General features: G+C 39.6%; 2 protein-coding genes across 2 annotated transcripts; one reads left to right on the forward strand and one right to left on the reverse strand.

The window, feature by feature from the left end:
• The first annotated feature begins 767 nt into the window (after positions 1-767).
• Positions 768-3,185, forward strand: LOC105202572 (translocation protein SEC62). The gene is made up of 5 exons (XM_011171150.3): positions 768-1,121; positions 1,458-1,901; positions 1,984-2,331; positions 2,429-2,529; positions 2,616-3,185. Exons 1-5 carry the CDS (start codon positions 1,086-1,088, stop codon positions 2,776-2,778), a joined length of 1,092 nt encoding a protein of 363 aa, XP_011169452.1. The 5' UTR covers positions 768-1,085; the 3' UTR covers positions 2,779-3,185.
• On the reverse strand, positions 3,055-6,821 carry LOC105202573 (tetratricopeptide repeat protein 36). The gene is made up of 3 exons (XM_011171151.3): positions 6,549-6,821; positions 3,983-4,183; positions 3,055-3,896 (listed from the first exon to the last, which is right to left on the reverse strand). Exons 1-3 carry the CDS (start codon positions 6,643-6,645, stop codon positions 3,652-3,654), a joined length of 543 nt encoding a protein of 180 aa, XP_011169453.1. The 5' UTR covers positions 6,646-6,821; the 3' UTR covers positions 3,055-3,651.
• Positions 6,822-15,633: the final 8,812 nt, after the last annotated feature.

A 15,633-nucleotide genomic window follows, 5' to 3' on the forward strand; every position in this document is an offset into this window, starting at 1 on the left:
TTTATATTATACATAAATTTTATCATTGATAAAAATCTGCATTACTTTCTTTAATATTTTTTATTTTATTTTCTGATTTGGACTTAACAATCATATAATTACGCTACTGCAATGTGCATGAGTGGAAAAATTCCATTCGTTTGAATTCGTGTAATACAAAAAAGCCTGTGTTCTTTAATTACTAAACAAACTCTAGCTAATTAGAGACAATGAGGAAAAAGAAGAAACAGATGGATCGTACAAAGTACAAAGTTCAGTTGCAAAGAGAGAATGGCATACTTAAAATATATTTATTTTATTATACACATATACCTCGAATCGATTAACAAAAAGAAACGCGCGACAAAAAGAAAGAGATCTTTTCTTTATTTTGAAGATTGCGTTACATAAAACTATCATAAAAATCATTTTCATAAATTAATAAATCTTAATACTCTAATTCTATATATTTATTTTTAATTTGACACTTTCATTTTCTCTTTTTTTTTTATTAATATTGTATTATTACTTCAATCATTTACAATCTTTCACTATCTTTATTTGAATTATTATATGGATTTATAAATCATGCTAAAACAATTGTGATAAATTGGCAATGAAACAGTAGACTCGTTAGCAACGTTCGCGAAACCAAAACGTTCGACAATGTCATATAATTCTCCAATTGCCCTCCTCGATGGTCCATTGAAGTCCGATGATCCGAACGCTGTTCACGTCATCGGTTCCATGACCTTTCTAAAAGCTTCCCAGATACGCCACTGAGCCTCTTGATCGGCGCTACTGCTGTTTCCAGTTTGTGAATCGGAGTAAACACCAGGTGGTGTGCCGTGTCCCAAAAGAGACGAATATTCACGCTAGGAGAAGGCAGGAGAAGGTGCAAAGGAAGTGAAGGAGCAGGAGACGAAGGAGGTGGTGAAAAGAAGCAAACGCGGACGACGTGACGGGGATCGTTTCCGCGTGCCACCACGGTGCGTGCTTAGGGTTACGCATCCGCGGCGTTCGCATATGCCAGTTCGCAGCAGCTTCGGCGGCCGGCAGCGTGAGCAGCGGATCTGTGCGCGCAAGCGTAACACGGGATTCACAGCATGGCGGAGCGCAGGAAAAACAGGAAGCGCAAAGATGTAAGCCGTCGCATATGGGCGAAAATCGCGGATAGTTGCGTGTCACGTACGGCACGCGACCCACAAACGTACGTCGCGATCGGCCAAGGCGAAATGCGACGTCATGTCGCTGCTCGCGATCCGTCGCTCCGTGAAACGCGACAGCGCCGATAAGCGCCGCTCTGAGTGACGTAGACAGATTTCTCGAGATGTTTTCTGCGATCTTTCCGTTCCCGAAGGATCGTAAATCACAGCTCGCACTTCCCTTTCGTGTCAATCAAATTCGCATGTCTCCTTAGATCTTTCCTTCGCTCTCGAATCAAACTGCCTAACGGACATTGTTGCTTTTTGTAACAGGAAGTAGCCAGTTTGGATACTAAAGTCGCCCAGGACAAGCCGTCCAAGGAGGAGTACGCGGTAGCTAAGTGGATCCGCAATAATGTACCGTCGAAGAAGACCAAGTTCGATAGGACTCACAATGTCGAGTACTTTACTGGGTCGCGCGCGATTGACGCTCTACTGGAAAATTCACCCTGGAGCACAGTGTTCGAGACTCGCGAGCAGGTCTCTCAGTTCTTGGACCTCATGCTCAGGCACAAGTTCTTTCACCGAGCCAAGAAGGTGGTAATCTCGGAGGAGGAGCTTAACAAAATGCGGGGTATTAAGAAGAAGCCTACTAAGGAGGACAAAAAAGGAACTGACAAGGAAGACTTCAAGGAGAGCAAAGATACGGCTGTGGTGAAAGATGAGAAGAGTGAAGAGAAAATTGATGAACGGAAGGAACATAAGAAGAAGCCAAAAGTAAGTGTGAAAATTTATTCGTCCCACTAAAATTCTCTCTTCCTTCACCTTCTTTCTTAATAAAAGACACCTTTGCTTTCAGGTAAGACTAGAAATGCACATGGAACAGTACTTTGTGGATTGTAACGATGCATACGTGTGGATATATGAGCCAATTCCTGTGTATTACTGGTTTTTTGGTACACTTGTAGTCTTAGGTGCAATAGGAGTCTGTCTGTTCCCACTGTGGCCCTTGACTATTCGTCATGGAGTTTACTATCTAAGTGTCGCCGCTGCGGGATTTCTCGTATTTATATTAGCACTGGCTATTATTAGAATGATTGTATTCTGTCTTCTGTGGGTGCCCACACTGGGTAGATGTCATCTATGGTTATTGCCCAACCTGACAGCCGACGTTGGCTTCTTCGCGTCCTTCTGGCCATTATATCAGGTTAGTAGTTTATCACATTCATTTGTTCAGTCGCAGTGATAACATTTAATTTATGTATCCGAACATTTTAATTTATGATACAAAAATATCTTTACAGTACGAATATTATGGTCCCACGTCGGACGGTGACAAGAAGACAAGTAAAAAGAAAAGAAAGAAAGAGAAGGATTCTGACTCTGAAGATGCACCATTAGTTCAGTGAGTGTTTCGAGATTCACATTTGATAGACAATCTGAAATATAATAACATGTATTTCTAATTCTTTATACTTTTATCCTTTTTAGAGAAGAGAAAGAACTTGTAGCGACGAAAGTGTCTAACGAGGAATTATCCTTGCCTAGCGAAGAGAGGAAAGCTTCGTCCGACTCGGCCGAAGGAGAGGACGGCAGTGAGGAAGGTTCGGAAAGCGAAAAATCTAATACGAGTCGTGATTTCGTTATGGTTTAAAACATGAGAACTGGGCAGTAGATAGCTTCATGTTTGCTGGGACAAACAGCTATATTAATTGTCGCATTAATCATCACTGAAACTGATATATGCTTGCGGGTACGTTAATCCGAGTGTCGTTCGACGCACGAATCTAAGAAATCGACCGTAGCAGGTTCTCCACATTTATTGCATTTAAGGGTCGAGCATGAACGAGTGGGAAAATCACTTGTGACTTTTGCATGGATAGAATTTCCCGGCGTGAATGTAAAGTATTGTCTCTAAAAAGCATAAGCGTGATATAAGGCATATTTTATTCTATACATATATAAATATCTATACAAGTATATGTGTGTAATATGAAGAAATCATATTAGGCATAATTTCGTTATCGGTTTCCGTTGAATAAATTGTGGGTACTGTTCGAAGTCTTCAATCTTTCTCAATGCGATCAATGTCTACCGACAATGTAGTTAATTAATACGCACCGAGTTCTCTCTCTCTCTGTTAGATGTAAATCTTCGAATTTAGGGAGAACTGATTTAGCTGGAAGAGAAGGAATCTTTACGGGTATACAGAACTTGACGTTTTCTTCGTTGGCGATTTAGCGCGAGTTCCTTTTTAACAAAAATTAGGCCCGATTTTACAGATGGATATATATATATCCGGGTTTAATACAGATAATTTATATTTTTATGTGAAATTTTTTTCTAATGATCATTATTGTTAATACTATTATTATTATATTATTACTTTTACGATTATCATTATATCAAGATCTGTAGGTCTTGTGGATCCGTTCGTGGATTTATCTATATAGAAATAAAATAAAACGTTATTATCTATTAAATGATCATTGTTTTGACTTGTAATCCTATGTTAGATCAAAGTTGATTAGTTATGAATATGCGTCATCTTGCGCAGCATCGCGTTGCACATAGCCGCGTAAGGATTTAAAGCGACCAGTTGCGATTTAGCGAAACTCGAACCAGCCTTGGCTGCACGGGTAAAATCTTCTCTGGCCTTGTCATCCTGCTCCATCGAACGATAAAGAGCACCGCGTTGACAAAGCGCCTGGATCCCCGCCTTTCCTTTTCCTCCACTCAGTTCCACCGCTAAATGTAAATCCTTCAACGCCTCTAAATGACAATTTACATGATTATCGAGTTATAATTCTATCCTAAAATTTTTATAGAAACCCTTGTATTATAACTAAAAGTAATACCTTCGTCTCGATTCGCCAGACGTAACGCTTGCGCTCTATCATTTAAGATCAACGGCGATTCAGGTGCTTGCTTTAATGCCTCGTCAAAAAGCCGGAAAGAATCGTCGAAATTCTTCGCTTCCGCGAAGACTATTGCCTTCTTCACGATGTCTAATACATCCGGTTCTAAGCGAGCCTCCTCTAAGGTATTTGTTGTCTCTTCTTAATTGAATATTGAAAAAGATATGTGTATTAGGCATAGCTGTTACACGTAACGTACTTACAAAGTTCCACATTATAATTGCACATTTCAAATATATCAATTGTTCCTTATTATTAGAGAAAAGAAAGTATTTATTTCAAATTCAAATTTCGTAGTTTTAGGGTGGAAATATAATTTATGTAAGATATTTTCTACATACATTTTATACATATTTTGATGAAACGTGTATGTTACGGATACTTTTTTTAATGAAACCAAATAATTTTTTACATAATACAATTTTTCTAATTATTTCAAATAAAAAATATTAATGTAGTTATTTTAAAAATTCATAAGAAATGTAGTATTCACGATATACATTTTACATTTTATTTTACTATAAAATATAACATATTAGATTGTAACAAGTATTTGTTCGATTTTTCAAAATTCAAAATTTAAATTTGTAGAAATAAATCTTTTTTCAAAAATTTCCATTTTTAAAAATAATTTTTAACAATTTTTAGAGATAATTTTATGATTTTATTCTTCTAGAATTTCTTAGATTTTTAAATAAAAACTTGCTCACGATAGATTTTACAGTTTTTTAATAAGAAATGAAATTTTGCCCTTGAAGAAATATATCTATAAAGAAGAAAGAAAGTGGTAATTTGAAGATACAAGGTCAGATGAGTATGGCAAATGGAATATGTCTCAACCAAGTTGTAATAATTTTTGCCAGAGCGACATGCGGTCTGGCATTGTCCTTGTGGAACACGACGCCCTTCTGTTGGCCAATTCTGAACGTTCTTTATCGATCGCTGTCTTTAGTTTGAACACTTTTTTGATTTAATCGTTTGAGTCGAAAGTAACTCATTGTATAATAATTTAATTACATTAATAGTACACAATATTTACCAGCACTTTCCCATCGGACATATAGCATGATTTTTCTTGGAGCCGACTAATAGCGGATTGCTTTGCTTGCTCCCAGAATCTGTTCTTATTCTACTTAATGTTTTTGTAAATAGTTCACTTTTCGCCTGTTATCATTCGTCGAAAAAAAAACGAATCACTTTCATTGCGCTTTAACAGCAAATGAAGAGACGGTTAGCATCTTTTTATGTTTGCTTTTTTTACGTTTGCAGTGCATTCTTACCTTTAATAGAAAGATGCTCATAATGCACCGTATCCTTTTCCAATTTTCAAAATTATATACATATAACGAGTACAATATTAAATTTGACCAGATATCAAATATTTTCAAAAGGCGTGATTCGGAATAGTACACGTTTAAAATGATTGGACACACAATAGTCACGAATCATTGTCCATATTATCTATTGGCAGAAACACTGAACGAATACGTTACAATCTATTTAAATATTTATCTCGTAAAATATTAATTCTCTGACCTTCTTTTCATGCTTTTACAGAATAATAAATTAAATTAATTATATATAAAGGAAATGCGCAGTTATTTTTAAGGGAAAATGTAAACTACTTAATTGCCTAGTTATTTGTATGTGTCTGTGTTTAATTTATACGTACACAGTTTACAAAAAAATTGAATGACAACATGAAATTTTATTAACTCTGTAGAGCGTAGCCTTGAGAATATAAAACAAGAGACTTTATCTGTTATTGCATCGCGCGATTCCTTGCATATTCATGATGATCTGAATGTCTGGCGTGAGAGTTGACTCGCGCCAGACGAATGCGGTTACTCACGGGCTTTAAGCGTCCGCGAATTTTTCGAGCGATCTGAGGTGCCTGCGGTTTGAATCGTGTCCAACTAGTGCAACAAGTGTCTCGACTACACCGTCATTAAAATTGAATGGCAATCTCGGTTTTAAATCGCACGCGGCGGATGAGTTACGCGCAGATTTATAAAGGATCACCATCCATTATTATATGCTCAGATTTTAATCTTTACACTTAAAATTTAAAGAAATTTTAATGCCGATTGTTTGTCATTTATCATAAAAAGTAAGCATAAAATCATACTACTGTTACTACATTTATTAACACGTTTTCATATATGTCGTATATAACGTCATATAATCAAGATGAACAAACTTTAACCATGACTTGAAGATAATGTTTTCCTTTTTTTTTATTTCAGCAATCTTTCGAAAAGCGTATGGAATAACCGTATAAATATATATGAAATAATCTTTTCGAAATGTTTATACAATATTATCATGAAATGATTAAAAGTACACATGAAATCAACATTTCTAAATGTTGTTTAATGTGCCTTGCTTACTGGGTTTCTTCTATAAGACTTTTAGCGTAAAAAAAAAATTGGTTGTTTTAAAAGTTCTGATAGATACCACAGTAAGTATTTTAATAACTGCTATATTATAGTTAGTAGCCACGTACCATCTTCCTGGAAAACCGCGAAGCCAGGAAAATCGGATTGAAACGGATCGAAGATCGTCTTCAAGACAGCCCTGTCACCTTCGCTCAGACTCTCCATGATGTCGACTGATTTCTTTCTAATCTCGACATTTCCGTCGCACTCGACGGAAACTCGTTTCTGTTTATCTATCCGTCCCGAATTAATCGCCTTGCGTAATAGATTAACAGGTCTGGAATGCTACCTGAATGTAAACTGGCTGTATCGTTCGAATTAGTGGGGAGTTCTACTTTACACATGGACACGATGTGGGAATTTTCCAGTGATCGCTGCTCAGTCACACTCGAACGATTACGCAAGTATCAAGTGGCGCGAAAACAAATATTAATTGCAATTGATTATGGCAAAAAGCCGGAATTGAACGTCAATAAATCCTCGCGCAGGATTTTCAGGAATGCCACTCGCGATGCCACACGTGGTTAACGACCGCGTCGTTAAAGAGACAAAAATTCTGATCGATTCCTAATAATGATTAATTAATTTAAATTAACATTTGACTTTTAATTAACTCATTTCGACGCCGGAGACGAGAGTCCGCCGCGTCCGTGCAACTCGTTACGCCGCACAAAAAACGCGAGTTGAGCGGAGAGACTCGCGGGTGCCATTAATTTCGGGAATCCCCCATAAATTTACGGTCGCCGTGCGTGCGAGGCGAAGATATCCGGGAAACGGCTGCGCGTTCAATCGCTATATTTCTCGCGGATCGTCGTAACAGTAAACGCGAGATTTGACGCTCGGCGAGGTAGATTATATTCGATGGGACGGGCGTAACCGAGCGCGCGGCCAAGAGGCGGCCGGGAAACGACTCGCGGAGCCGGTTTTCGAAAATTGACTACGGGACACCAACGCGCGTCCCGTTTCTTCGTCATTAACCACGCTCGCGAAGGCTCGAAGCACGGGATTTTTCACGATTCCTCACGTCGCCGCGACTCCGCCGTTACCGTTACCGCGGGGGACTGTTAAATGGTCTCGTCGTCCTTACGCGCGCTTTCCCACGGATAGAAAAGACACACCGAGGGTTTTCCCTCATCATAGCCAGATCGCGGCAAAGTCCACGAACCGAGCCGTTTCACGGTGATTCGATTTGAAAATAACCCGATCGAACGATATTGTTTCTTCTCGTTTCTCACGAGGTCATGTATAACAATAGACTTGTGCTTCAGAGTTCGAATCGTATAATTGTCAGCAGTTTCTTTGTCAAATACTGTTAATCTTTGCTTATTATAAATTATTAGAGATGTGCGAATAGTTTGAATTTCAATTTGAATAATTCGAGAATTTCGAATCGATCATGTATTTTGATTATTTTGTTTATATTGCATCATTTATATCTCCCGCGAGATCAATCTTCAGCTCATGCTCAGCACATGCCAATTCTCATGATTTGTCTACTTTCAAAACCTTTCTATTGCTTCTATCTTATAAACTATTCAAAATTTTGTGTATACGATAGATGATTGTTTTTGTAAATTTGTTTCAACTTTTCATAGGTTTGTATCATGAGATTTTATAGTATTCAGAACAAAATTTCAAATTGCTTCATTTTTTTAAATGAAAAGTACACCAAACAATCACTACACATTTATCAGTATAATACTCTCCCATTTATTGTCTAGTATTTATTATCTGTAAATGTTTCTTAACACATCATTTTTTTTTAATATTTGCTTAAATTCTTGCGATTAATTTTCTCTATTAAAAAAGATTTGCAATTCATCGAAAACACTTTATTATGTTTAAATTACCATGTAATATAAATTTGAAAAAATTTAATTTGAATTCGATTCGATTCAACTTTACAAATGTTTGATTCGCACATCTTTATGAAAAACAAAAGCAGAACAAAAAAAAATCATTATGACATCAAAATGACTCCAAAACAATTATTAAAATCACTTTTGAAGTGTTACAATTCATGTTAACATCATCGTTTTGACGTTATCATGATTTGTTCTACTTGAGTACCTACTCTGACAAACGTAATCGATAGATAGGACGGCATTCCTCTCTTTAGGGACCTAAGTAAATATTAACTGTTCAAAATTCCATTCAAATTTATTCCATGTTGCTTATACAGAAAGAATTTTTCGTTATATTTTACAAAATTCAAATTTTAACTGTGTGATAAATTTAGGATAACTTGGCAACCTATGAAATACAATTCTTACAGCACAGAATATTTTAGCAACATTGCGATATTTCTGTAATATTAAAAAAAACGTTGAATATATTCCTATAACATTACTGAAATATTCTGTGCTATATGGAAGAAATTTGGATCGAAAGATTTTTTCAGTTCAATTTACAATTTAATAAAACATCGAATATCCCGATTTTAATTTCAATTTCTTGACTAGTGAAGAAAAGATAAACTGTAAAAATATTACAGTCTTTTACGGTTTTTAAATATATGATTATAGTTACTCGCACAGTAGGGGAGGAGTTTAAAATTAAAAAAAAAATGACTAGTTACAATATATTGTGTATTAAAAGAGAAAATTGACCAATCATAGTGACGCCGCGACACGCACATCATTTAACAATAATGACGCAACTCACGACAGACAGTGACGTGAGTAGACAAAGACGCAAGCGTTAGAGCCCATGCAAGCACGTTGTGGTAACAATCTTTTCAAGAATATACATATATCGGTTTGTGCAGCAGTGCAGAGAGCATTTTGCCCACTTTCTTCGTATCCTCCATTTCTCATTCGTGCATAAAAGAACGCAACACACAGTAAGATGTAAATCTCAGAATTAATATCTTATAGTTACATTTTTGTTTTAAAATAATTGATGATAGCAGAACACTATGTATATGTGCATGAAGTTTTTTGCTTCTTCCAATATTGCTTCATACACCGACATCTACGATTCGGTTCACATTAGCTTATTTCCGAGTGGTGCCTATATAATTTATAAAGAGTTTGAGACGCGTGACGCGAGAGAGGCGAATCGTGGGCAAACGCACTACGTAGAAATCGGTGCGATAATCGGACAAGGGCAGTCTCTCTCGCGGCCACCTTTGCGGACGCATCGCGATAACCCGACTCGCCGACGGACGGCGCGGTTCGCGAAAGCGCAGCACGGTTCAGCGCATTACAATACGGGCTGTGCGCGTCTCGTAATGGAATAAATATTTCATTTCGCGCGGCGCGGTGCAGCCATCCCAAGCCCTCTCCTCCCCTTCATCCCGCGTGCTTTTCCTCCGGGCGGCCAGGCCGCAGTGGCGATGCCAGCTCGCTACGCGCGCTCGCGCGCACTCGCGAAGCCGAGAAGGGCTTCGGTCCCGTCCCGTTCCGACCCGTCACGACGGCGAACTTAACGGCCCATAATTCATCGCCGACGTATAATAAATATCGTTAGCCCGTCGTGAGCGCGCGTAGACACGCGGGCAGCGAGCTCACCCGTGCGGGCTCCCTTCACCCCTTCGCTCCTCCTATTCTCCCCGCCGATCCAGAGGTTTTATTGTACATGAAAGGAAGGCCCGTATCGCGTCAAACGCGTCCCACGAATCGATACGTCCGTGTGGACCGTGAGGAACCTCTCCGATCGAGCTTGAAAAAATCGAGGATGAACGTGTGTGGCCGACCGGCTTTGTACGCGACCTCACCCGACAGCCACACACAGATCGTTTCGCTGCTGGAAAATCCGCAAGGGCAAGCGTGCATGTATCCGCTAATAACGCGGATTTGGACAGCGCACGTTTAATTACAGACACCCCCTCGTGGCGAACGCGCAGACTCGTTTTTCGGCCGGCGAACGGCGCGGCGTCGGATTTATGGAGCATCGCGCTATATGCATTTATGTGCGATATTTATGGTTATAAGAAGACGACCCTTTCGTGCGCACGGTACACGCCTTCCTCTCGTCGACTTCTCCGGATGCGGGCTCTGCGGCGAGCTTTCGGCCTTGGCCGGCCTAATAAAACTTTCTTGAATAATGCGCACCGCGCTCTCTCGTGCATCGATGCCGCGCACATAATACGCGGCTAAAACGCCTAAAACCAATATTGGAATATGCTAAAGTGTATTTATCATAATTTTAGCATACCCTGGCAACGTACGAAAAATATTCTATAAATATATATGAATATTCTGAGCATATCCTGACGATGTACGAAAAATAATATTTTATAGAGATGTTATAAAAATATTCTGAGCATATCATAGATATTATTCATACATTCCGTATGAAAACAGAATATTTGTATATCATGTTCCGTTAGGGGAGTTGCGCCGTCTTGAGAAATACACAGCAGAGTAGAAATTAATACGGCAAAATTATAATAATCATTATCTTATAATGCATTGCTCTTATTACAGAAGCACGTGATTCTTTCATATTTTTCCCTCGATCTATGTATACTTGACAATATCAATTAACTGCAAAGATTGGTTACAAAGATCAGTCAAGGCTCGAGTTCCGACGAAAGCGAATATATTTTTCAATTATGCGTAATACGTTTATTTGTCTATTTTCATCCGCCCCGCGTGCCAGGTTAATCTCGCTCGACAAAAAAATTCCGCCCAAGGGCAGCTCAACCGCGAATAACCATTTCGAAATTTTACGAGATCGTTACGCGGCGCAGCTGCATCCTGTGGACCGTAGATGCTGCTGATCTTCCTCGTTCTTGTCGGCGGGCAGGCGGGCCGATAGAATTTCAAATGAGGGTGCGGTCGCGCGTACGAAATCGTCCGAATGAATTCTCGTCAGGGCATGTTCGCGCTCGCATGATCGGCGCATCGATTCAAGAGGACCGCCCGAGTCGTGGACATCGCGCGAGGGCATTAAAATTGCCGAACAGAGAGACGAGGGATCGGAGGAAAAAGAGAGAGAGAGAGAGAGAGAGAGAGAGAGAGAGAGAGAAAGGACGACGAGAAGACCCATCGAATAAAACCACCAAAAAGCCATGAATCCAGCACGACCAACCGTCGCAGTCGATTTGCGGTTACCGCGAATACGCAACAAAAAAAGAAGATTCTGCTTTTTGTTTCTCTCTCTCTCTCTCTCTCTCTCTCTCTCTCTCTCTCTCTCTCTTTCTGTTTTCTCATATAGTGTTTTTTTTCTACTTTTATTTTTACTCGCGTTTCATGTATCTTCTTTCGTTTTATATTTTATTTGCAAATTCACTTACGTGATTCTTTACTTCTTAGTTTACTTTTTTCTATTATTTCTGTTGTATTATTTCTGATTTATCTTTCTGTATTTTTTCTGATTTCTATATTATTTTATTTGTTCTCAAGAGAGCTTACTCTGAACGCGTTGATAAACGCTCAGTCTGTCTGTCTTCGCCCATTCACTTCTTCGCACGTCCTTAGCGTTATCGTTCCCTTCCGATCCTGCAAAAGTCTTCTATAGTAAGCGAGGGAGAGCGCGTAGACAGTCGGATTTATATTCAAATGAATTGCGATGGAAATCTCGATTTATCGACGCCCCATCAAACCCCGTGGCGCACGTATGGATTGCGCAGGTCGTAGGGACGGAAAATCAAAGGGTTAAGTTACGAGAGAGGAAGGATGCGCCTAAGGAGCCAGATCCCTTTCCTCGCTCGCTCAACGCTATTACCGCTCGGGGGCTACGATCTTGGCAACCGAAGTCGAAGATTGCACGGTATAACAAGCCTCTTCTTCGGAATCCCGAATTTTTTCCTATCATTATGTTTTATAATTATATACGTTGAATTAACGGCACGTCACGTCGGGACTTCCTTCAAAACGTTACCGCATTCTTCATCTGCGCGCGCAGCGAATGTTTCCGCAATAACGCGAGCATTGCTGAATCCTCAGGACCGTCTTAGTCGACGATAACGCGACAACAATCTGCGAGCCAGCTTTTTCGAGAGCGCAATTAACGACATGGCGGTGTCCTACCCTTGCAGCGTGTGCGTGCGTGCATGCGTGCGTATGCGTGCATGCCTTTATTTAGCTTTAGTTGGTTGAAACCGGTTGCAAGCGACTCCACTCCACTCTGTGATTCGGGAGAGAAAGAGAGAGAAGAGAAAGAAGAGAGAGAGGGAGGGAAGAATGGGAGGGAAGAAATGCCCGTGGTCCAACACACTGCAACTTTTAGGGTTCCCCTAAGGCGCAGGAAGGAATTTCGCACGGCGGAATGAAGCGACGTCGTGAGATGTCCGTTTCTTTCAGTCGGAAATCATCGCTGAGGTAACATCGTGTCTGGCCGTCACAGATTATCAGCGAATACGATTCGATTTGAATAAAGAATTACCTGTTTATTTTGAGCCCGTTGTGATCATGGTACCGAGATACGCATTATACATGATAAAAAGAATTTCCGTACACGTATTGAAATATATTTGGACAAATTTTTTATAATGAGACAAAAATAAAAAATCTATGATTAAATGTATATTTTGTATTAGTCTGTACATGAGAATTTATATTCAAAGTATAGATTTTTCTTTCCTTACCTAGCCAGAGATCGGCAATTAATTATTTTTCTTGTAACAAGTGATTCTAAATGAACTCGACAAGTAATCTTATTTGCATTATTTTTAATTATGTGCACAGGTGCATTTATGATCCGTATTAAATATTATGCAAGGTATAAAGTAACACGTAAACAAGGGTTCAGCGCAATTTTCCGCAAAGTGCTCAAACAAAAATCTCGCACTTCTCTATCGAAATTCGGTCAGGGTCGATCGGGTAATTTGCTACCTGCCCGCAACCGGCGACTTAATTACTCCTTCTCGCGCCCTGTAATTTTCGTTTCCACCTCACTCGCGGATCTGTCCAGAACGAAAGCGTATTACGTGCCTCACGCTAGATCGCGTGGGCAGCTTGCGTCATTAAGGGGTAGTAACTCGCGGTGCCGGAATGAGACTTTAGCTACGGCGGAGAAAGTGGCCGGGTGTGGCCAGACACTACCACTCTAGAAGATAATCTCTCTCTCTCTCTCTCCCCACCTCTCTTTCTGACTGTTTGTATGTATGAGAGAAGTCATTCTCCTTTAAAGAACCACTTTTAGATTTCTCAATTGCCTCCGAATTCTGAATTCTTTCGTAATAGACGACAAGTATGGGATGCGCATGCACCTCAATCATTACTCCTCGTCTCGAGATAATTACGTTTCTTCGTCCTGCTGATTCATTGCGGAGTGCGCTCGATCTTCCGCGATCACTCTCGCGTCCTCCTTCTCGCGTTCTCTCGCGTGACACGTGCGAGAACGGCGCACGCTACGATCGCACGTGGGTGCACGCGTCGCACGTCACGCGGACCGACGACGGCGAGTCGGTACACGCGGCGCGCGTTCGGTAGCCGCCGCGCCGCATCGAACGGTTGGAGTTCGACGAACTCTTTGTCTCGAAAACCGGACAAACCGTACGTTCGTTCGTTCGTTCGTACGTACGTGCGTGCGTACGTATGTACGTACAACGTCGGCCACCTCTGGCCATGCCGTAATAGCGCCTAACATACCTCGCGTTTCTTGCCTCTCCCGCGACAAAGTCGCCGCCGTCACTTTCCTCCCTTTCGCAAAATTAAATGCAAACTGTTTCTGAGATCGGATGTGCAGTTTTGCAACAATGAAATTTGACGACTAAAACGAAACTAATACCTAATTCGAATAGATAATTGAATAATTTTCCTGTAACACATTTACTACACTGACGTAATTTAAAACTTTTCCAAAAGAAAGGTAAAAATGGGCGCCAAGTGTGTGTGTGTGTGCTTCTAAGAAAAACATTATACTATATATTTAATTTTTTATAAATCACAAAATTTTCGAACTCAGCTTAATGTTATACAAACCCAAGTGATAATATCTTTAACATGTTTAAATTCAAGCGGTACGTTTGTATTCATATTTAGACGTAATTTAATTCAATGAGAAAGGAAGTCTTCTATATGGCTTCAGCAACTTCGCGCCGCGCCATCTCGTTTTGGGGAGAAACCGGGAGTCTCAAGGACAATTGGTTGTGAAAATAAGCGTGTTTATTGTTGTGAGATTTACTTACGATATATATATTCGGTGTTTTCTCGCCGCTGTTTTTTACCTCACGCTCGTTCGCTTCACTCGAACGCGAAGTCGGTGAGTACACCTTTGCGGTTGTCGGGTCCTCGCTTCTTAACCGCGGGCCCCCCTTTTTCTCGGGCCGATTTACGGCGCGATATACGCGAGAGGGAATTACGCGGCGAATTTTTATGCGCGTTTTATTCTTTTCTTCCCCCACGCACACGCTTACGCGCGGACATCCGAAACAGCGTAGGTATCGCGCAACAATGTTACGGATCACCGGCAAACTGGCAGGAAACATAAATATCGAGTCTTCGAAAGTACCGAAGCACCGAAATACGTTTCCCCCCTTTTACGGGAGCGACCCAACCCTTTCTAGACAGGACGGCGATTGCAGTTTTGCGTGCTTTTTACGCGATCGGTGTATCAGAATACTGGTAGCGCGCTAATATGGCACTTTGGAGAATTTTTAAATTAAGCTGTGATTTGATATAAAATTATGCTAATCGAAAAAGACAAACAAAATTTTACAACTATTCCTCAATAATAAATTTAAAGTTGATTCTATAAGTGCTACAATATTATTTAATATTAAATAATATTCCTAAATGGTTATACGTTCACTCCTGATAATATTATATAAATATGAGAAATAAATAATTTTCAATTATCAAGAATATTATAACTTTTAAATGTAATAATTATAAAGTTTATAAACATTTTATGCATAATTCATATTAATTTTTGAAAAAAAAATTCGTAGAACATTTTCATAATATTCCACGGATATTGAAGTAATATATGACGTATAAAGCAGACATATAACATTAATACAATATTTTTATAATATTAAAGTAATATTTAAAAAATTGAATAATATTCTCGGAATGTTATTTTAATATTATTTCAATTGTTTACAACATTCTAGGAATATTGTAACGCTTATAGAGGATACACTGTTTTAATTTTTGAACAGTCTGCCTATTTAAAAAGACGAACAAATCTTATTGAAAAATAGTTTTAATCTGATTGATAGAATTCCATGGAAAGCTTTTGATTAGCGAGCATCTGCCC

This window comes from Solenopsis invicta, chromosome 12, assembly GCF_016802725.1.
Source record: "Solenopsis invicta isolate M01_SB chromosome 12, UNIL_Sinv_3.0, whole genome shotgun sequence".
NCBI lineage: Eukaryota > Metazoa > Arthropoda > Insecta > Hymenoptera > Formicidae > Solenopsis > Solenopsis invicta.

Excerpts from the sequence above, each read along its gene's own strand:
- LOC105202572 (XM_011171150.3), top strand. The coding sequence starts at position 1,086 with ATGGCGGAGCGCAGGAAAAACAGGAAGCGCAAAGAT. Across the intron at positions 1,122-1,457 it reads AAAACAGGAAGCGCAAAGAT|GAAGTAGCCAGTTTGGATAC; the intron begins GTAAGCCGTCGC and ends TTTTTGTAACAG. Across the intron at positions 1,902-1,983 it reads AACATAAGAAGAAGCCAAAA|GTAAGACTAGAAATGCACAT; the intron begins GTAAGTGTGAAA and ends CTTTGCTTTCAG.
- LOC105202573 (XM_011171151.3), bottom strand. The coding sequence starts at position 6,645 with ATGGAGAGTCTGAGCGAAGGTGACAGGGCTGTCTTGAAGACGATCTTC. Across the intron at positions 4,184-6,548 it reads CGCGGTTTTCCAGGAAGATG|AAGAGACAACAAATACCTTA; the intron begins GTACGTGGCTAC and ends TATTCAATTAAG. Across the intron at positions 3,897-3,982 it reads TCTGGCGAATCGAGACGAAG|AGGCGTTGAAGGATTTACAT; the intron begins GTATTACTTTTA and ends ATTGTCATTTAG.